The 23,803-nt window shown below is 48.9% G+C and overlaps 1 protein-coding gene across 3 annotated transcripts in view; it reads left to right on the plus strand.

Moving 5' to 3' along the window:
• The window catches only part of REEP4 (receptor accessory protein 4), a 112,075-nt gene that overhangs the window by 83,501 nt on the left and 4,771 nt on the right, over positions 1-23,803 (plus strand). For all 3 annotated transcript variants that reach the window (XM_085633812.1, XM_085633813.1, XM_085633814.1), the window contains exons 6-8: positions 5,349-5,462; positions 5,577-5,709; positions 9,868-10,049. In XM_085633812.1, the coding sequence (XP_085489938.1) occupies positions 5,349-5,462; positions 5,577-5,709; positions 9,868-10,049 (429 nt within the window). The remainder of the gene's footprint in view (positions 1-5,348; positions 5,463-5,576; positions 5,710-9,867; positions 10,050-23,803) is intronic.

Below are 23,803 nucleotides of genomic sequence, written 5' to 3' on the forward strand. Positions count from 1 at the left end.
TGAAATTGTAAAGTAAACAGAAAGGTGCCAATTGAGTGAAGAGGAGCAGAGGGAAGAAAGTTAGTGACTGAAAAGAGTATGGTGTGCTAGATAGCTAAAAGAAATAACTAACAAAAGTTGTGCTGCTAAAAAAGAATAACAAACAAAAGTCGTCCCACATACATTAGTTTCCAGTCTGCAAATCAGTAAAATTTGGTCGTTTATTATTTTTTTTTTTAAATAATGGATTTCTGACCCAACATTCCTTGATCAGTAGGAACTACCACATGCGATTTTCCGTGACGATTCTGCCAAATCGTAAGATTTAAAAAAAAAAAATGTTTTAAAGACTTGATTGTAGGAGGGGACTGCCTGTCTTTGCTTGGACTGGAAACCCATAATGCACCCAAGGTAAATTCCACTCTGATTTAGTTTGTCCACCATTGTATTCTGATGCAAACCTTGTCATGGGAGACTGACTGGAAACAAAGATATGGGTTTCGCACACAGGCAGCAATCCAGGAGTCCAGCATGCCAGCATAGCCGACAAAACTATACTTTGCTATCTGTGCAGTGCCCTAGAACGTGGCAGTTACTGGTCATACGAGAGACTGTGCAATATTTAATTTCGTCCCCTTGTACCAAAATGTCAGCATGAAAAGCGTGCCCTTTAAATTTGCCCATATTCAACACTCTGTTTCCCCAAATAGACTTAAGGCCAATTACACGTGCCTGGTAAATTGCTGTCTCATTGCAAACACCTGTTTGCATAGGGGTTGCACTTTTAAGTGGTAGGGGTTGCAGTTTTAAGTGGTAAATACCGGGTGTGATAAAATTTGCACCCTCAGTTAAATTTCTGCATGTAAAACCAGCCAAAATTTAAAAGGGGAAAAAGAGTCGGACGTTGGAGAGAAAGGCAGACGCTTGTGCAGTAATAACCAAAATCCAAATATTCTTCTCTATGAAAGCAAAAATACTCCGAATAGGTGCTATTTATCACACCCAATAAATTCTGAATCTCATGGTGTGAGGTTTTATATGCCATTTATTGCTCTAGGACACTCGTGATCAGGCCCATAGTGTGGTGTCTTTGTTTACCCTGAATTAAGCGCCTGGTGCACACAGGTTTTGGCAATAAAAACACTGTAGTGAGTTCGAATCAGAAGCCTTGGGTATAGAAGAGCTGTTTTGACTGAGGTAGCACAAGATAACTGTCGCAGCATTCTCTGAGCTTGACTAGGAGGAGCTGCTCAAGACTTGGATAGGTGTAGAGGGAGGGGTAGAGGAATATAATAACTTTTGTTTTTAAATCAAAGAAATGAAAAAAATCTGACTGGATCCGAAAGTCTTCTTACAGCAGTACCTCTGAGCTGTCGGTAAAGGGTGGCGAGCGACTCTGTAGTGACGTCGTCCACCAGATGTGACGTCATTAGAGTCCATATAAACCCTCCCCTGATGTCAGTTTCTTCCTTTCCACACTTCCATGCGGATTCGTAGTGCGGTACCTCTGGCCATTTTTTGGGCTCTCTCGGCGTTTTCGATGACACACTATGCTTTTTCTGGATATCTTCGAGGCCCTGGGGTCTACAACATCGAGCCCTCATCCTATTTCCATGTGGTGTCCAGGCACCCACCCTTACTCCAAACGGTGCTGCTCGTATCTTCAGCTTTGGTTGTGGGTGCTACAGGAGCACTGCATGACGCTGGTGGCTGCACGATGGTTGACGTCCCCTCGTCGGTCACGGTCATCTTCTTCCACCAAGGACCGGTCGAAGGCCAGCTCCTCAAGTCCTTCGTCCTCGCTGTTGCCAGGTATTTCATGCCGTAGGCGGTCGGCGCTGCAGCCTTCCCAGACCTTACTGCGTCCGTGCAGTGTCCCTGATTCTCCTCCTATTCCTCCGATATCAGAGTGGGTGTCTGTTTCACTCCTTCTGGTTTTTCCCGGCGCCCATCCGACTGTGGCTCAGATGAGGGACTACTATCTCTCTCTTCATGCCATCTTTGGCTCTCAGCCTCCCTCTGGTGCGCCTCTCGGCCCTAAGTAGGTCGGTGAGGCTTTGACGGACTTCACGCCAGCGGGACCGCCCTTGTTGTCAGTGGGGCCCTCTGAATCCGTGCTCGACTTCTTTCGGCTCTGATGCACAGTCATTCGGGGTTCACACTTGTGACACCTATATCAGATCAGTTGGCGCAGACTCTGGCGTCGACAACACCGCTCGTCTCTACTTTGTCTCTTCTCGCCGACGCTGAGGTGTTTTTAATTCCTCTATTGTCAGTATGCCCAGTAATTCATTTTTGTGGTACTCTGAGCTATAATGGTTCGGCAAACATGTGCTTCACAGTTGTCGCCATAAACCATTCATAGGAAATGGGCAGCCACTATGGCAAGGACTTAATATTTTATACATAGGTTTGGGTTCACCAGTCAGAAAATATTAGACTGTTCTTGCGTTAAGCTACTACCATTTATCAAAAAGGGTGTGTATTTAACAGTTATTCAATAAGTGTCTCTATCCCAAAGTCAAAAGACCAGTCTGTGTATATCAATGCTAAAGGTGATTTTATAACCTTTCTAAATGAACTTCAAAAGACCTGTCAACGCACGGTTGGTTAGATGGCATATTGTGCTTAATGCAAGTCTGTTCCCAGGAATCCCAATAAGTTAAGGGTCATCTGGAGGTGAATTTCATACTAGTGTGCATAACTAGTAAGTGGCCAATCACCATGAGCTACAAAATGTCCCACCTTCCAAAAAGTAGAGCAAAATATTGAAGGCCACGAAAGAATTCTGAAAACAAAGTTGCACATTGCTAATCTTCGGGAATGAACAGATCCGATTGACATCAGTGTGAGGAAATGGAAAAAGTCAACCTGTTCTTCCCAATCTACTACTTTAAAAGCCTGGCAACTCTGTTATTCGAGACTGTCCTACCTTCACATGGCAATCTAGCCAGCAATAGATACTGCAGATACTTCTGGTACGCTAGTGGCCATAGGTCTGTTGTGGAGATCCATAGGTCTGTTGTGGAGACTTGTGTGACTCTGGGTTTAGACTAGATGTATAGACCCAATGCGTAATCTCACCATTGAGGTAGAAGATGGGTGTAGTCAACATTTAGGTATTTACATTCATGCCTTGAGAAAAGAGTGGATTTGATTATGTCCTCTTAAGATTTATTTCCACTTTTTATCCAGACCATGGTATGGGAAGGTTGGTTACCACTTAATCAATGCAGTCTGTGAATGTAAAGCAGATTTGGGCTGCAAAAGGAAAGCATTACTTAGCTGTAACCATTGTCTCATTTTTAGATTTATATGTGAGCCTTTCTATGGAGTGAAGTAACCGGTAATGACAGATTTGCATCAGCAACCATGTCAGTTTACACAATGTGTAAAATAGACCAATGTGAAAGTGGGATGCATTTATAGTTCCTTGGAGGTGCCTTCATCCGACATTATGAACATACCTTCCTGCTGTCGATTTTCCACAAAATATTGATAATAACGAGTTGTACTTTTGAGAGCAAACATTAACAGCCTGATTGCAAGTCAAGTGGAACGGATTGCTTTGTGGAAATCTGCCCTGCTTCATTAGAAAAGGCCTATTGTTCTGACACCTGGTTTCCCTTGGCGCGGGAACCGCAGACAGGATTTTACCAGTCAAATTGTGGCCTGTTAAATTGCTTTAGACTTTGACTGCACCAGCATCCAAGCCTGTCTCTGACCCAACATACCATTTTCTGCAACAAGAATAGAGCATGCAGTGCTCCATGCCCACTGACAAACGTTTCACCTTCCTTCCCACCCCTACCTCTCAAAGGAGCCTATGTTCCTTGGAGCAGGAGGTAAATGGGAGAGTTCAACCCCTCGGATTAGGCAATGCAGCAGAATTCCGCATAGTAAGACCATGTCTAAGGTTATTCTGCATTGAAGGCCGCTAACTTGTGATAGTTGGACTTCCAGGCAGAAATTCCAGCTGGTTTAGAGTAATTCCGGATGCCAGGTTTCTCTGCATGGATTTCCATCCTACTTTTATTTGTGGAGAAAAAGGTTCAGCATGCTAATCTACAATAAAGGTAAACTGCCAACCAATTGTTATTGTTAAATAATAATTTCCCTTTTGAAGTTTTTGAATGGTTATATTTTTAAATGTAACCATTTTGGCCCTTTCTGCAAAGAGAAGATTGTTAAGGTGAATACCCACAAGAATTGGGCCAAAGAATCTGATGAGGGAACCTAATCAAAAGGACAGATGTGACTAAGGTTGACCTATTAATTGTTTGCAGTTACAGAAGCGCAGTCCAATCCAATGGTCAAGCTTTTTATTTTTTCATCAAAATCTTTGGAGAATGGTTCTCGATCTGTTACAAAATGAAATATTATGAATCTATCACCGATTCAATGCAATAGAACTCTTAAGAGGTAAGTACTCCAGTCTCAGTCCCATCAATTTTTTATGTGGGGTGTCTTATCGTATGTTAATGGCTGACTTAGTGCAGAAACCCTAAGTGCCTCTGCGCTCTCCCAATCTTCATTCCCAGAAGGCTGCTTTCCCCTTTGTCCGGTTTACTCTACATTGCTGCAGCAGTTTGTCAATTTGTTTTATAGAGATTTTTTTGAGGGGGGGGATGGATTGCTTGTTTAAAATGGGCTTTGTAGCAGTCCTTTAGGATTTCACCTTTTCCCAGACTTCTTTTAGTGATGCTCTTATTGCAGGTATAGTAGCGTTCCCTATTTCCGACATTTGCTCATTTAGGACGTTTGGCTGCTTCGGCAGATGTGAATTCCATGCATGTCCCCCCCCCCCCCTCCCACCTGATGTTCTTACAATTTTTGTCTGCAATTTGCAGGCAGAAATTACTAAGAAGCAGCTACTAGGAAAAGAATATTGTCCTACAAGGACTCATCTCTGTCCCCCTCCACCCCACACCAGATGATGTACTTCTTTAAAACTCGTTTTAAAACATAATCACCTTGCTGTTTCTGAAATCAAGGTTTGCCTCCTTATAAGGCGATCCTTGTTAATTTTCCTAATGATAAGGCAGTGTGCAATTTCAGGGAACTGCCTCTTTCAAGAGGGCTAGATCATTGTCTACATTTTGTAAGACTTAAAATCCTTGGGCAAAACTCTCTTCACAATATTTGCTTCAAACCCAGCAATGTTTTGCTTTCTTCACTTTTAGGTCTTTTGATGCTTGAATTGGCTATTCTCAAGATTTTGCACTATGAATAATTCTGTGAGCAACAAGTTGGGAGTTACTGGTCAGTAACTTTGATTAGTTCTCCGACGAGCCAGACAAATAGTTTATTTTCATAGACTGTTGAAGTAAAGATTCAGACTACGTCCTAATGCTTTTTCTGTCTTGCAGGAGATTGATGCCTACATAATCCAAGCAAAGGAGAGGAGCTATGAGACAATGGTGAACTTTGGGAGGAGAGGACTGAATATTGCAGCTACGGCAGCCGTGCAGGCTGCATCTAAGGTACACAGATAGGGGTGTTTACAAAATGGGGATATGCTTCTTCATCTGCATCAAATATTGCTGTGGACTTAGAGCTACAGCTATGTGCAGAGTGCTTATTTTCTCATATTTCAGGGTCAAGGCGCTTTAGTGGGACGTCTGCGCAGTTTCAGCATGCAGGACCTGCGGGCGATGCCAGATGATACTCCAATACACTACAGAGACCCACTGTACCCTGATGTTCAAGACCTGAGGCGAAAACCCCTGGGTGAGTTCCATATCTTTCTTACCACTATTTGTGCTGTCCAGTCTAGGCCCAGACCAAAAATGAGAGAATTGCTAGAGGTCCTATATGCCATTTCTTTAAGTGGTTGTAAAAGTTCCATAGTACAGAATTATTGGAATGAACAGTTCCCCTCCCTGGATAGTTGGGACCCCTTGGGGAAAAAAACAGGTTATGTATGATTCTAGAAATGGCTACAAGTGTTTAAACACATTTCAAGGCAGAATTTGGTACCATATCAGGGTGGCATCTCAAACACCTGTGGTTAGTGACCCATTCTTCATTCCCAGCCCTTGGTTCTCCATCGTGAGTAAGCCGCAAAGACTGGAGATAGTAGCCCCTTAAAAGTGTTGGCATCTTTTGGATCCGGTGCGCCTTGTGATCATTGTAGGGTTGTAGTCTGTTTTGTGAGTGTAAGCTTGATGTGTGCACTGTGGAGCAGAAGACCTTTCTCCTTTGCTTGAGGCACCAGTATGTTGGGGTCATCGTCATCAACAATCTTTGTTCGGTTTTGCTGGAAAACCATAAAAACACATACACATGTCAGTTAAAATCCGCCTCATTTTTTTTTAATGCGGGATACATTTTTTGATCAAACAGACCGTGAGTATTCGAACATTGTATTATTTAGTCAATAACATCTTCCTCTAACGAACCGCACCAGATAAAAAATTAGCTACATTAAAATCAAGTCATCACATCCGGTAATAACATTAGATAAAGCAGTGCAGGTTGAACTTGAAATAGCAAGCAACTGAACAATATAAAGCTTTCTAAGTGTTTTGTAGAAAGTGCAATGTGTCCAGGATCGAAATACTATCGCAGCTGTATGGTATGAAAGTAGCATCATAAAAGCTACCTCGCGGAACTGCTAATGAATGATGCATTAGGTTCAGTCTAAAACATGTTAAAAGAAATCGGTGATGGTCAGAAATATTGTAAACCAGGTATGGTTCAATTAACATTGTTCTCTGGACTAATACATAGGCTTTGGCAGACGATTTGTCCTTAATTGAAAGTGTTCTCTCACTTGCCTGCCAAACCATTAAACCTCTCTTCGGTCAAGTAGAGTCCTCCACAACTAGAAACCCTGGATGTTCAAAAAACTCAATAAAACCGCACTTAATATAACTAATCCACTAGCTAAATAGTCTTTTAATATTAAACTATTAAAATGCTTATCTGGGTGGACCCATACCGAAATTCATAGGAGTAAAGGCCACAACCTCCATACATCCTCCAAGTAATCCAGCCCTAACTCCTCACGAATGGGGGGTTTTCTTAAACTTATTTTCAAGGACTTGCAGGAAAGTCACATATTCCACCACATATTGCTACCATAGGCTGCGCAGAAATGCATTTTGCTCTATAGATATCAGCCAAGGCTTTAATAGGCTTATGGCCCAGCCCCAAAATAAAGTCGTACATTGAAGCCTTGCTCCTGGAAAATATGTGCCCTCTAGTCCATATTAAGGGAGACCAAGATGTGGAGTAATCCAATAAAACTCCCAAATAAGAAAACACAGGGACATGACTAAGAGGATTGTCTTCGACACAGTAGGATCTAGTCTTAGCAAATCGTGGGCCTACTATCATTATATGGTAGTTGGAAATATTTGTACTTTGGTCAAGGCTATCCATTATTTCTACAAATTGATCAACCAAACCGTCTAGACCCAAGTAGTGCATGAAATAAGAACAGCGCCATCTGCTTGAAGCAGACCAGGGCTGGACGAGAGCTGATTTTAGGCATGTCCCTACCAACCTCTATTAGTGACTTTTTTCTAGTCTGTTAATATATAATAAAAATAAAAACCGGGCCAAAATACAGCCTTGGCGAACTCCCAGGCAAAGCTGAAAGTGCTCAGTGCATTCACCCTCCTAACAAAATCTCATGAAAGCTGCAAGGTTAAACAGGAGGTCTCGCAAAAAAATAAACTGTGGCTCAGCCACCATCTCCAACATAATAGCCCAAAGTTTCTTCCTGTTGACCTTATGGAATGCTATACTGAGATCCATAAATGAAAGATGTAGCACTCCTTATTATGCAATAGTGTACTTAGCAGCAATCTGATACAGGTTAAGGCTCTGGTCAGACCTGGGCGAAAGCCGTATTGAGAGTCAATTAAAACACTCTGCTCTGTTGCCCGTTCAACAAGCCTGTCCAACAATATGCAGCCTCCTATCTTAACTGTAGAGCTGATCAGCAAAATGGGCCTATAGGATTTAGGGTCTGAACGGTTGCCTTTCTTAAAAACAGGGACAATCAGTGGACAGGCTTTGGGGATGTGAACTTTCACTACTGTGATTTTAATAGAGTATTAAAATGGGGGCCCAAAAATCTAAGTTGGACTTTAATAACTAGAGTGGGACCTCATCAGGACTGGGAGCCTTATTTGCGGAGAGTACACGATTAGCATTCTGGACCTCATCTGTTGTTAATCTGATGGGAGTTAGTGCTCTAGCATGTAGCCCGACAGTAAGAGAAGAAACAGGCAAATCATAAATAGATTTAAAGTGCTAGACCCAAACACTAGGCAAGATGGCAAGCTTCAGCACGGGTTCCAAGCTGGTCCAGAATAGAGGGCGATTGACATTTCCCCAAAACCTGGCACTATCCCTGTGATGGCTTTCGACCAAAAGCTAGTCCCAAGCTTAATCTTTTAACAACTTTTATCGCTCCTCTAATGTGTTCTTATGTGTTGGGGTAAATCAACAAACCCACTTCCATATTTTATATCCAGAAACAAGATGGACTGTGGGATTCTTTAAATGAGCTCTATGATAATCTCTGCCTTTCACCCATCCTTGTGTTTGAGTCACCAAAAAAGGAGAAGCTTTGAGCCCCTGTATTTTAGTTCAGTATAGAGATACCCATCAAATACACCAGGAAGTGCTCAAAAGCTGCCTAAATCTGTTAGTATTTCTTGTGTTACTTCCCTATAGATAAAGTCAAATCTTGAAACCAGATGTCCACTTGGAGCACGTTTTTAGATTTAAACTCCTTTAGAATTGGGTCTCTTTGCAACAAGTAGATTGGAAAACTACAGAAGCATTGGATGTGTACTTATGTGGGGTTTCTGCACCTTCGTACATTTAGCTGGCGGTCTACTCACATTTTTGTCCTTTTTCTGATGACTTTGTGCTAGAATAATTTTAATTCAGTAAAGGAAGTGTGGGTTAGCACATGTTTCTGCATGGGCCTATAAAGCTCTTCAAACACATCTTGAAGTGTGTCATGGTTTTTTATATCTTCTGAATGCGAGAGAGGGTGCCTTCTCACACTGAACATGGGTTCAAAAAGGGTTGGCAAGACTAACGATTTTGGGAATGCAGAGGTTAAGAAATGAGTCAGCACACACAACTCTAACTTGAGAGAACTGTGTACAGGAAAAAGAAGACTGCTCCAAACATGCAGAGAAAATTCAGCTGTCGCATTACCCAAGTAGAAAAGTGGCAGGGCTTACTGTCACCCTTCCCCAGGAAAGGAGAGACGGGTGGAGCAGGACTTTCATACACCTGTACCATTCATCCTATAAGAAACATTAGACCTAACACAAAGCATGCATTCAACTCTGCAGATGCATAATCTAGGTGGAATCACTGTGCTCCCAACTGAACCCCCCCTTCCAGCAATAACTCCCGGAAAGTACCCTCTGACCCATCTAACGCAAGTCTGATATTCTATATAATTTGGTACCAGCAAGCATGCAACAGCACACACAAGAATAAAGACACAATTGTGCATGTTTCCTGCTGCTGCATGCGTTCTTCCCATCTCACCATGATACTTCAAAGTTTCCATAGTGCTTATGTTTTTTTATCTTGCAGGAATTTGTGCTTTGACACCTAAAATTTTCACCATTGCTTGAAATACTTCCTGTCTCAGTTAACAAATATACCTCTGAGTGCTTGTTAAGTAGACTAACCGACAGGTTTAAGCACAGACTTACTTTATTTCTACGTTTACCCCTTCCTATTACTCTTAATAATTTCAGTGTGTCACCACATCTTTTAAATTCAGACTTGTTTTGTAATGTTTCTTGATGAGGTGGGTTTGCAGCACTCGGCAGTAGGGAAGTGGGTGGGCAGGTAATTGTGGCTTCACAGTCTTTCTGATTACCATATCCTATGCTCCATTAGGTTATGATGGTCCCACTGACAGACACTCTGGGCAGGAGAGCGACTCCATGGACGAGCACTGGTCTGACTCTGAGGTGATGGATGCCCGCACAACAGCTCGAACCCGGGAAGCTCTTGTCTCCAAACCGCTGAGCAGGAGCCAGAGCTTGCGTGTATCTAAGAAGAAGACGCTGGTTCGAGAGGTGAGGAGCTTACCAGGCGTTACTAGTTGGGCTTTGAGATGAACCTGCAGGGGCTTGAGATCACAGGCAATAGACTGCAGAATACAAGTTCATATCACAGTTTGGTTGACATGAGAGGGTTCCTATCAGAGCTGCCTTTTCCCGATACTGCTGCCCGTGAAATGGTTTTTAAACAATCTGATCCTCATCCATGTAGTGCTGTCCTTGTGATTTATCCTTCAAGAAATTAACCACTATTGGTTTACTGCTGTTCATGGGAGAAGGTTATCATAGGCAGCTTGGACCTTTCCCAGGTACTGACTGGTTAACTGTTGTCTATAGGAAGACACTTATAGTAGTTGGTACCGTTAGCTAACTAACCTGATTGCGTTGAGCAAGCCAGTTATGGGGTCCTTCTTGAACGGTTGCCTTAGCTAGGTAATTTGGCCCATTCGTGGGGGTGGGGGGTGGGTTGGGGCTTCATTTACTGAGCCTCTTCCTTGTATTGCAGCTCAGTTGATCACTAGGCTTAGACTTCCTGCCAGAGAAAAGTTGAGCTGGACATTTAGGTGCTTATACCTATGGTTGAACTCTTACAGGTGGTGTGCTATGATTCTTGCTGCTATCCACATCAATGTTCGTTAGACGTATTGTCGATTGAAATAATGCCTTACACAGGGCTGTTAACACTGGCTGGGCATGTACGAGCTGTGGTTCAATTAAACAATTGCCGCCAATCCTAGAGAAGGGTTCTACAAGCAGTAGGCCTTAACGTATTTTTAACCTTATCAAGGCTACTACAGAAGGTAGAGCTGACTGCATACTGCTGCTGATGCAGTGTTATTGAGAAGCAGTGGCATAGACAGTTAATGTTATTAGGTGAGAGGTACTTGAAAAATGTTGGGGCCCTTACTACTCTCCATGGTAGGGGTTCTTCAGACCTGTGGCTTAATCATATATTACTGCCCAGGCAATTGGGCTGAGCAGAGCTAGACTTCAGCAAGACCTTACTGGGCAGCCGTACCTGATAGTTAGTGATTTGCCGGTATTTGTATGTTCGTGGGGATGGAGTTGAAAGGCAGATGGTTCTGTAAGTTCGAGGCATGTGGGCTGCTGAATTCATATCTGTGCATAGATCGCCGCCTAGTGTTGGGTCCGGATGTTTGCACGTTGTTGTCCTGGAAGAGTCTTCGAAGTATCCTTGGATAGGTGACTCCTCCCCTGGACTACAGTGCGCATGGGCATCCTCTCCATCCTCAGATTGTTTTTTTCCGCCATTGGGTTCGGATGTGCTATCTTAGCTCAAGTTAGGAAAATATTTTGTCGAGGCCAAAAGGCCTTTAGTTCGCGTCGGTACTGTTTATCGATCGGTTTTCGATACCACCTTGTTAGTTTACTAACTTTCAGCACCGACTTTTTTCGCATTTACCTGTCCATCGACTACTTCGACGATGGAATCGAGGACGCCATTCAAGAGGTGTCCGGTATGCAATGCGAAGTACCCCCACATCGACGTCCATCCGGTGTGCAACAAATGCCTTTCGCCGGACCACGACGAATCGACATGCATGGCCTGTGCCCGGTTCCGTTCCAAAAAGACTCTACGGAATCGACGAGCGGCGAGACTCGAAGCGCAGCACGCGGCACCGGCCCCAGCAGACATCTTCAACGAGGCCGAAGATGTCGAAGAATTGGAAGTCTTACCCTCCAGTCCCGTTTCCGAACACGACTCCGGATCGGACGACGTCGACGAATCACTCTTCCACAGAGGTGAAGACGACACCGAGGTAGGAGACGACGAGGAGGCCTTAGGGGCCGAAGAGAGTAGCTCCAATGATGAACAAGGCCTACCTGTTCAGACCGAAGAAAGCCCAGTGCCTCAGTCTACGGCTCCGGTCGAGGGATCGCCTTCGGGCCTTACCCGAGACCCATCCCGCAGTTCTTCGGCCCCGCCCTCGGGCCTGGCCTCTAACATTCAGCGGCAGCCATTAGTGCCTAAACCGGCTGGTTTTCCTTCCATAAAACCGAAACCGAAAGCTGCACCGGTTCCAACGAAACCGAAAACGAAAGTGGCGCTGTTCGGATCGAGGCCTTCCACGCCTTCGACGCCAGCGAAACGCGTCGGCACCGACCGCACCAAGATAGACTTCGGTGCCGAACTTGAAGCGGGCGACGTCGGAGTCGACATACGGAAAAAGGCCTTCGGCGCCGAAAAACCTGCTCGGCTCCCGGCGCCGACGCCACTGACACCGAGGGCCGCACCGCCTGCTGCGTCTCGCATCGCTCCCTCGACAACACCAAAGCCTCACGCATCGAAGACGTCGACGGTCATCTCCGCACCTCGACTCGATGAACCACCGGCGCCGAAAAAGTCCACGGCCACCTCTACGAACCTGGTCGGTGCAAAAGCCTCAAAGGCGCTCCAAGTGCGACCTGTTGCGGCACAAAGCAGCAAAACCAAGACTGCCCTCCAGGACCCGTCGGGTTCCGGACCGATCGAAGCTCCAGCAGCCTCTTCGGTGCCAGCCAACATTACCTTTAGCTTGCCTCCGTCCACAATCCCGAAAATATTCCAACTCAGGACACGGGTCACCCAGACTACGATTACACCTGCTGAGACGTCTCCGTCACATGTCATCGACGCCAACACTGGCAGGATGATTCTCCACGAGCGAAGGATAACTTCGGAACCACCGTTGGACCCTTTCAGGATCCCACTAAAAAGGAAGCTGCCTGTAGAATCAGAACCTGTCCTTTATGAACCTTTCCACTCATCCTACCAGGATCCACAACTATTCTCCCCCACACACTCCGACACGGATGCGTTGGAGGACTACATGGATGACCAAGTCCCCTCCCATGGAGACATAGACCCTGATGACCAGCAGGACCCTGATCACACTTGGGGCGACCCTGTAGACCCAGGTGCACCTCTCGATGCACAGGACCCATAACTCTATGGGGCAAAAACATCTCCCACAGAGGATACTGCAGCGTTCAACGCTCTTATTGAACGTGCTGCAAATAACCATGGGGTGCAGCTTCACTCTGACACCATCGAAGATGACTTTCTTATGGACACTTTTGCATCCTCAGAAAGGCATGTAAAGACTGCCCATGTTGAAAGGAGTCCTCAAACCAGCCAAGGACATTTTCAAGGAACCCACCAGGGCACGAGTGATAAACCCCAGGATTGATAAGAAATACAGATCAGCACCTGGGGATCCTACTTGCATCAGAGGCCAATTACCACTAGACTCCATTGTCGTAGCGAATGCTCGCAAGAGGGCACACTCGCAAACGACAGGTGACGCTCCTCCCCCGGACAAAGAGTCCAAGGTGTTAGAGACCTCTGGCAAGCGAGTTGCCGCCCAAGCTGCCAACATATGGCGCATAGCCAACACTCAAGCGCTCCTCGCTCGCTACGATAGAGCGCACTATGACACATTGGAGCAACTACTCCAACATCTCCCTGACCCCTACAAAGAAGGTGCAGAAATTCTTATCAGAGAGGGACAGCGCGCCACAAATGCTTCCATCAAGTGTGCACTAGATGCTGCAGACACGGCTGCCAGGGCCATAAACACAAGCGTCATGCTGCGACGACATGCCTGGTTAGGAATCTCTGGATTCAAGCCTGAGGTACAAAATAATATACTCAACCAGCCTGTCAACCCCGACTATTTATTCGGGCCAGAGGTTGACACCACCCTTGAAGATAAAAAAGGACACGGACACTGCAAAGTCCATGGGCGCTCTCCAAACTCAGTCCTTTCGGAGCGGTTCCTTTCGTCGCCCCGGAAACAAGGGAGCAGGTAGAGGACAGGGGTCACAACAAACGTATAACAAAGGCAATACACAGACCACCTACGATAAAAACACCCGAGGTGGATATCGTGGCTCCAGTACAAAGGGCAGAGGACGCGGCTACGGCAACACCAGGTCCTCCCCCAAGAACAAGCAGTGACGCCCTCTCCCTTCCTCCCGACCACATAACACCTGTCAGGGGAAGGCTACAAAGGTTCCTGTCCACGTGGAACTCCATCACCACGGACAGGTGGGTCAAAGATATTGTCAAATACAGTTACTGTCTGGAGTTAACCTCCACAATACCACCAAGAAACCGTCCTATGTCCTCAGAGCACTTAAGGCTCTTACAGCAGGAGGTGCAAAGTATGCTTCTAAAAGGCGCTATAGAGGTCGTACCCGTCCACGAGCAGGGTACGGGGGTGTACTCCCTCTACTTCTTAATTCCAAAAAAGGACGGGTCACTCAGACCTATATTAGACCTGAGACCCCTGAACCGGTACATTCTTTCAGAGCACTTTCACATGCTCACTCTCCAGCAAGTCCTTCCGCTTCTCAAGCAGGGAGACTTCCTAGCCACGCTGGACCTCAAGGATGCGTATTTCCACATACCCATTCACCCCTCACACAAAAAATAACTCAGGTTCACTGTTCAGGGGCAGCACTATCAATTCAAAGTCCTTCCCTTCGGCGTGACAACAGCGCACAGGGTTTTCACGAAGTGCCTAGCTACGGTGGCAGCACATCTACGGAGGCAGCATATACACGTCTACCCCTACCTGGACGACTGGCTCGTTCAAGCGAAGTCAGCCCAGCAATGTGCCAGCCACATGTCGCGCACCATTCACCTTCTTCACAGTCTGGGATTCTCACTAAATTACCCAAAGTCCCATCTCCAGCCCGCACACGTACAACAGTACCTAGGTGCGACTATAGACACTCTGGCGGCCACAGCTCAGCCAAATTTAGTGAGGATCAACAGCATGCAACTGCTGATCTCCAAGTTCAAACCTAATCACTCACTTCCAGCGCGAGTGTTTATGCAGTTGATAGGCATGATGGCCTCCTGCATCTTCATAGTCCCACACGCGAGATTACATATGCGCCCGCTTCAGGAGTGCCTAGCACGTCAGTGGAATCAGGCTCAAGGACAGTTGAAAGACCTAGTGTTGGTGAGCGGTCGGGCATACAACTCTCTGCATTGGTGGAATCCACAAAACCTTTGCAAGGGCCGACCGTTCCAAGAGCCTGTCCCACAAATAGTACTGACAGCGGACGCGTCTCTCCAGGGATGGGGAGCTCATGTACTCCACTACACAGTGCAGGGACTATGGACGACACAACAGAAGAAGATGCACATCAACCTTCTGGAACTGATGGCAATCTTCCTGGCCATGAAGGCATTCAAAGTACATCTGTGCAACAAGGTCGTGTTGATCCGGACGGACAACATGACCGCAATGCACTACATACAGAAGCAGGGAGGAACACACTCTCCACAGTTGTCTCATCTGGCTCAGAGCATGTGGAAGTGGGCCATTCAGAGGAACATGTTCCTCATGGCGGAACACCTCCCCGGCAAGGACAACCAGATGGCGGATCTGCTCAGCAGACACAGCCACCAGATGCACGAGTGGGAGTTACACCCATCAGTACTCCAACCGTACTTCCAGCAGTGGGGTCATCCAGAGATAGACCTATTCGCGACAAGCGAAAACGCAAAATGCCAAAGCTTCGCCGCCAGGTTCCCACATCCGCAGTCGCAGGGCAATGCGATATGGATGAACTGGTCCGGCAGATTTGCGTACGCTTTTCCCCCAGCGCCGTTGATACCGCTGGTGGCTCGCAAACTCAGACAACACTCCCTGACACTCGTCCTAGTTGCCCCTACGTGGGCACGCCAGCCGTGGTACACCACCTTCCTCGAACTTTCCGTGGTGCCGCATCAAAGGCTGCGGATCAAACCCGCTCATTTGACGCAGAACCATGGAGAGATTCAGCACCCAGATCCGCAACAGCTGAACCTGGCGATCTGGCTCCTGAAGTCCTAGAGTTTGGCTATCTCAACCTGCCACCTGACTGTATGGACATCATCAAGGAGGCCAGGAGACCCACTACAAGAGCTTGCTATGCAGCCAAATGGAAAAGGTTCGTCATTTATTGCAGTAATAATGACATTAACCCGCTGGACGCATCCATCCAAAACATCATCTGTTACCTCTTACACCTATACCGATGCAATCTGGCGTACACCTCTATACGTGTCCATTTGACCGCAATATCAGCCTATCTGCAAACCAGGCAGCACCTCTCACTATTCAGAGTGCCTGCCATCAAAGCATTCTTGGAAGGACTCAAACGAGTCATTCCACCAAGCCACCCACCGGCTCCAATGTGGAACCTCAACTTGGTCCTCACACGCCTGATGGGTCCACCCTTTGAACCTCTACACTCATGCGAGATTCAATTCCTTACCTGGAAAGTAGCCTTCCTGGTAGCGATCACTTCCTTAAGAAGAGTTAGTGAACTCCAGGCACTAACCGTTCAAGAGCCATTTATACAGGTTCACGCCAACAGGGTCGTACTACGTACCAACCCCAAATTCATGCCCAAAGTAATATCGCAGTTCCACATGAATCAGACTATTGAACTGCCCGTTTTCTTCCAAAACCCACAAACTGTCGCAGAAAGGGCACTCCATACACTAGACGTACGGAGGGCCCTCATGTACTACATCGACAGGACTAAACCCTTCAGGAAGACAAAACAACTGTTCGTTGCCTTTGCCCCGCACCACAAAGGTAACGCCATCTCCAAAGCAGGGATAGCCAGATGGATAGTTAAGTGTATTCAAATCTGTTATCAAAAGGCAAAACGCACATTAACTATTCCACCACGAGCCCACTCAACACGTAAGTTGGGGGCTTCCATGGCTTTTCTAGGAAATATTCCCCTGCATGATATATGCAGAGCAGCCACATGGTCCACTACACACACATTTACAAAACACTATTGTGTAGATGTGCAGTCAAAACAGCAGGCAGCTGTAGGACAGGCTGTTCTCAAAACACTTTTTCAGACCGCTGCAGCTGGCACTGGTAGCCGCCGCTAATAGAGGGCACTGCTATGTATTCTATGCACAGATATGAATTCAGCAGCCCACATGCCTCGAACTGAATATGCTACTTACCAGTATGCATCTGTTCTTGGCATGTAGGGCTGCTGACATTCATATCGCCCTCCCTCCTCCCCGGCGCCTGTAGCAGCTGCAGCTCTCAGAATTACTGTATAGCATGGTCATCACTTTCTGTATCTACTCCATCACTGCCACAATGGCGAAAAACAATCTGAGGATGGAGAGGATGCCCATGCACACTGTAGTCCAGGGGAGGAGTCACCTATCCAAGGATACTTCGAAGACTCTTCCAGGACAACAACGTGCAAACATCCGGACCCAACACTAGGCGGCGATCTATGCACAGATATGAATGTCAGCAGCCCTACATGCCAAGAACAGATGCATACTGGTAAGTAGCATATTCAATCTACTGGATGGTATTTTTTCTAACTACTACTTTCTTGAAACCCTACCACCTCTTTCGCTGATTTAGTCAGACCATCTAGTGGTCTGTCATCGTTAAGGGCAAGCATAACTTATATAATTCTCAGCCATCTAAAGCGCCAAAAGATATCCGCCCCTGGCGAGCCATCTCATCAGAGACCTTTTAGTCAGCCCTTTCCCACAACTATTTTTTTTTTTTTTTTTTAAATTCTTTTTATTTGCAGTTTTCAAAAACAAACTTAAAACAACATCACTCACTATTGTGTACATATGACAAGCAATGACGATACGCCTCCACATCGAGCAGCTCATCACAATTTGGGTACCATCACACGAACTCAGTGCTACACTATCAAGTGCGTGGCATACAGGAGCCGATCGTCCCATCCCGCCCGCATGCGGCCTCGCAAACCAGTTCAGCACCCAAAATAGTCCCCCTGAGAAGTACGGTCATCCCCATCTTGCGTCCGCCTTAGGGAATAGTATCGGGTCACAGCGCCTGCAGTGTAGCTTGCTCCAACCATTGTGTGAAAGGCCCCCAAATGTCCTTAGGTCGGGAACGCAGCGGCATAAGCTCCCAGTACAGGGCAAGTTGTGTCTGACAATAGACTGCGCTCGTGACCCACGCTCGAATGCTAGGTGACGTAGCAACTCCCCAGTGCATCGCAACTTGTCTTCTAGCTAGTAACAATAGCATCGCTGGCAGCTTGCGGTGTTTGGGCTTAATCATGTGCAAAATACCAAGCAGCGTGACCTGCGGGGTGCACGGGATCTGTAGGCCAGTGAGTTCGCATATAATCTCTACTACCCTTTCCCAGAATGCCGACAATGTAGGGCAGTTCCTTGCCATATGCAAAAAGGTGGCGCCATGAGTGTAGCAGCGCCAACATTCATCCGTGTCTCTTAAACCCATTCGGTGCAGTCGACTAGGGGTACGGTAGGTCATGTGCATATATTTGAAGTGGATCAGGCGCAGCCTGTAGTTTGGGGACAAAATCTCAAGATTCTTACAGCACAAGTCCCAATGTTGTTCCGAAATATCCGTACCCAACTCCGCCCCCCACATGCCCCGCGCCGCAGGAAGAACCACGGGGTGACAAGTCTGCATTTGCACATACAAGCGGGATATAAGTTTGCGCCCGGACTCCACAGCTAGTACATTTTCCAAGGCAAGCAGGGCCGGCGGCGGCGCCGGGAACGCAGGAGACAACCTCCGGCACGAGCGACGGAGCTGATAGTAAAGAAGCGTGTCCAGCATCGTCGGGGCCTCTGCATTACACATCTGCTCCGGAGTTAGGAAGGTGTCTCCCGGAAACAAATCGCCCCCAGTGCGGAGACCCAGCTCTTCAGCGCGCTCCCCGGTCTGCATGCTGCGCAGCGGCGGCCACATCGGATTCCCGCGCAGGGGCACAGAAGGTGAATAAAGAAGGTCAAGTCCGGCCCTCCGCCGCAGCCCATCCCATGCCCACCTGAGTGCGTGTACCGGGTCTATGTCCGCGCATCTCCGGGTGTGTGGCACGTAAAGTGCCACAGTCAGCGGCAGCGGTGCTACTCTGTCCGTCTCTATCGCCACATGTGGTTGAAACGGTGTGGGATGCGCCCAGTAATGCAGGAATTGAGCCTGTGCACAGTAAGCATATAAGGAGAAGTCCGGCGCTGCCAAGCCTCCCTGTCGCTGTGGGAGAGTCAGGGTCTCTCATGCCACCCTTGGTTGCTTACCCCCCCCAGGCAAGCTCCACCATCTGCGAGCGTAGCCGCCGCAAAAAATGTGCAGTCAGGGGTAGAGGAATATTCCCAAACAGGTAGAGGAGTTTGGGCAGGATCACCATTTTGGCCACCGCAATTCTGCCAGCCAGCGAAAGGGGCAAGTGCTTCCAGCGGTCGACCCTCTCCTCCACCCAATTCATCACCCGTCCATAATTCTCCGTCCATATTTGCTGTTTATCCGTGCTAATCCAAATCCCCAAGTATCGCACCGGGCCAGTGGCCCATTTCAGCGGGCAATCCGGAGTAAAGCGGGGAGTCCCGGATGTCAGGGGCATAATTACCGACTTCTCCCAATTTATATTCACCCCCGATAATTGACCATAATGCATCAGTTCTCCCGTCAGAGGGGAGAGGTTCGTCTGGGGATCAGTGACATATAACGTGATATCATCAGCATATAGTGATATCGTCAATGCCCTCGACGAGAACCCAATGCCCCTAGCCGCGTGATGCTGCCTGATGCGAGCAGCCAGAGGCTCCGTGGCGATAGCAAAAAGCAGAGGCGATAGGGGACATCCCTGCCTGGTACCCCTCTGAATTGCAAAGGGTGCCGAGACGAGCCCGTTAACTCTCACCCTAGCAGTGATGCCAGTATAAAGCAGTCTAATGTAGCTAATGAAGGCTGCACTCACACCCATGCGCTGCAGCAGCGGAAACAGGAACCCCCATTCCAGGGAGTCGAATGCTTTGGTGGCGTCCAATAGCACCGCCGCAGCCTTAACATGTGGGGCCAAATAGTGTAGTACCCCAAAGAGGGTACGGAGGTTGTGAGAGGTCGATCTGCCCGGCACAAAGCCAGACTGGTCCGGACGGATCATGATGGGCAGCACCGGCTGTAGCCGAGTGGCCAGCATTTTCGCAAAAATCTTTGCGTCAGTGTTAATTAATGACAGTGGCCGGTAGGAGTCGCATTGTTGGCTATCCTTGTCCGGTTTCAGGAGGGTGATGATGACAGCCTCTCTAAGCGACCCAGGGAGCACACCCGACTCGAACGCCTCCGCATACATCGCCAACAGCCGGGGGACCAGGAGATCTGCGTATTCCTTGTAGAACTGCGCCGGCAGTCCATCTGGGCCCGGCGCCTTTCCGGCCGCCAATGAGCCTATGGCCTCCCGCACATCATCAGCCTCAAAAGGCCGATCGAAATAGCCTTGCTGATGCGCATTGAACCAGATAAGCTGTACAGTATCCAAATATTCAGCAAGTTCCACCGGCGTGCGGGCCACCCGCGACCTGTAGAGGTCTTTGTAGAAGGTCCGAAATGTATCCAGGATTTCAGGGGGAGTGCGTACGATGTCCCCTCCCTGTGTCATCACTGAAGAAATGAAGGGAGATGGTCTTTGAGCGCGCAGGGCGAGCGTTCTACCCGGGCGATCCCCCTCACCATATCTACGGGCCACAGCATGCTTAGTCAGGAACTTAAGTTCCCTGTCAGCCTCCTCCTGATATTCAGTGAGCGTTGTGCGAGTTTCGGCCAAAGTGGCCGTCGAGGGGTCCGAGCAGTATTGCACCTCTAAGGAATGCAGGCGATCCTCTAATTTGCCTAGCGAACACCTGATAGTCTTTAGGACCCTGGCCTGCCCCGCTATGCAGTGGCCTCTGATCACCACTTTAAAGGCATCCCACAGCGTGCCTAGGGAAGCGACAGATCCCTCATTCAGCTCAAAATAGTCAAGTATTTGCTGATGAATCTCTTCCCGAAACACCTGATCTGTCAGGGCATGTGGTGGTAGCCGCCACGTGAAGGGTGTGATGTATGGTTTGGGGACATTCAGAGTTAGTTCGACAGGAGAATGATCAGAGAGGGTGCGTGCCCCGTGAGTGACTGCGGAGACCCATGCATGCACCTGCGGGGTTAATAGCCAGTAGTCCAAGCGGGACCAGGCACCTCTGTGCGGGGTGAAGCAGGTGCCTTCTCGAACCGCGGGGCGCAGCACGCGCCATGTGTCTAATAGAGTGTAATCTGTCATAAGGCCACGGATGAGGCCAGCCGCTAGCGGATGATGTGTGCGTGCCACCCCCTCCCTATCCAGCTCCAGTGAAAGTACAGCATTGAAATCTCCACCCCACAAGCAAGCACCCCCACCCAGGGATTGCGCCAGGTGCCAGACATTCCGGAAAAAAACAGGGTCATCAGAGTTGGGGCCATACACATTAATCAAAGTGATCGGCATATGAAAGAGCTGTCCGAGTAATATGATGTATCGCCCATCCGAATCAGCTTGCACCTTGAACGTCTGCCAGGGAAGGCCTTTACGGATAAGAATGGCCACTCCACGGGAGTAGTTGGAGCAACCCGATGTGTGTACCTCTCCCCATCGTGCATGTCTGAGCTTGTCCCCGGCGGCACGAGTCAAGTGGGTTTCCTGTAGGAAACATATATCGATGTGGTGTCGCGTCAAATGTGCATGGGTCAAGCGTATTTTGCGGTGGTCGTTAAGACCACGGATATTCCAGGTAAGGCAGCGCAATGCGGTCAGGGCGGCCTGTGCGTGCATTTCTCATGGAGGCGTGTGGTCACCGAGGGACCCAGAAGAAGGGCCCACCCGCAGGTACCCCGCCCTCCCGTCCTATGAGTCCGCAACCACAATAAGTCTGCCCGTGTCTGGACCGCACCGTCATGTAGTGGTGTAGCCAGAAAGTGTAGTGATGTAGAACCAACCAACAATAACCCCAAACCCCCCCCACCCACTCCAACCCCCCAATCAGGTTGAGATAGCATCCCCCCCCACCAACCCCCCCCAACTGGAATTGTCTTTCAATAGTGTCTCGGGAATCATCCCACAGGGGCGTGGGGTCACCGGCTCACTCCCCAGTCTATCAACGACCGGGTGGCCGGACATCTCCGCCTAGCATTTGAATCAGTATCTCAAGGTACAGCCTGGAAGTCCCTGCATGCTTCTCAGCACAGGTTTCCGCACGGTGCCAGTAGCGTTAATCGTGCATGAACAGCCCAGTCTCAGGGGCGGACCCATCACCCCTTGCAGGTCTCAGGAACACTCAGTGTTGGGTAGAGGGCGCGCGTGTCTTTGTATCATGTTATTCAATGTCACTTAGCTGTCCCATCGGCGGATTTTCATGGTCATCTCTCTTCTCACGTTGCGAACGTTCCGTCTGTCTCGCAAACTTGATCGCGTCTGCCGCCGTAGTGAATACCATGGGCTTCCCTTTATGATGGATCCGCAGCCTGGCCGGGTACAGCATGGCATACTTAGTCCCCACCTTCTGGAAGATTTTCTTGGCCGGTATGAATTCGCGCCGGGCGGCCTGCACAGCCTGCGTAAAATCCGGAAACAAGGAGATAGCCATGTTTTGGAAAGTTAGTGCCCCCTTTTCACGTGCCAACCGCAGGATAGTATCTCTGTCCCGGTAGTTAAGAACCCGGGCCAGGATTGGCCGCGGCGGAGCCCCCGGCACCGGTCGTGGCCCCAGCGTGCGATGTGCGCGTTCAACCAAGAACATGGCCGACAGTCCCTCTCCAAAAAGTTCACGGAACAGTCCTTCAACAAATAGTTCCATATTGCCAATGTTAGTGGATTCGGCAACCCCAATAATTCGTACATTATTTCGGCGGGAGCGAGCTTCCAAATCTTCGTTGCGCCCACGTATCACCTCCAGGACCTTGTCCATTCGCAGCAACTTCTCCTGGGTGTCTCCGTGGCCCTCCTCGCAGTCCGCGATTCTCGCTTCCATCGCCGTGATACGCTCCTCGTGTTTGTCGACCCTGTGCGACATGCCATCCAGCCGCTGGGCCATGGAGTCGAGTTTTCCGTCAATTTCCTTAAGGCAGCCTTTAAGGTCACGGAACATACTTTTGACATCATCGTCCGGTGTTGGGTCCAACTGTGTTTCAGGGACCACCGTCTGCGACTCCGGCACCGCATCGGTGTCGCGGGAAGGCTGTTTCACGAAGGGGAGCTTCCTCTGCTTGGCGTCCGATTTCCCCATGGTTTCCCCCCCCCCCCCCCGAGTGTCCGCAACCTATCAACAATGGCGGTGAGGGGTATCAAGCAACAAGCAGGCCACCAGGAACCCCCTCCGCACGAGGAACTCCGCCAAGTAGGGAAGACCAGGCCAGCATTCGTCCCATTCAGGGCGCGGGTCCGCGTTAGTCGGGTAACAATGGCGGCCTAACCGGCCACTCGCCCAGTAGGCCTCTCCAGCGCAGTGTCTCCCCGGCCCGCAGGCACACGATGGTTAGAGCAGGTCGTCGGCAGGTACCGGTAGCCGGATATCACCTCCTGCGGGCGGGGATCGGGCCCACCCAGCGGGCACCACGGCTTACTTCACCCAACTCCTCACTCCAGCAGGCCCATCGGCCCAGTCACCGGATCAGGGCGCAGCCACGCCGGGTAGGCCCAGTCATTCAGTCCGCCAGCTCGGCCCCCTCCAGTCACCAGTTCTCCAACAGGGGCCAGGTCTCAGCACGGCCGGCAATCACCGCAGCCGCTCGGGCGCCAGTCGCTGGGCTCACCGCGTCTCAGTTGGGTCCACGATAGCCGCCTCGCATCTGCACGATCTCGGCCTTCGACCAGGGCCTCGCGTAGGAGAAGACTCCGCCCAACTCGGCGCCCAAAAGCCGCCCGGCCAGCCCGGCCGAGTAGCTCCGGATCTACGAGGCCGATTTCAACCGCAGTGG

This window comes from Triturus cristatus, chromosome 11 (assembly GCF_964204655.1).
Source record: "Triturus cristatus chromosome 11, aTriCri1.1, whole genome shotgun sequence".
NCBI lineage: Eukaryota > Metazoa > Chordata > Amphibia > Caudata > Salamandridae > Triturus > Triturus cristatus.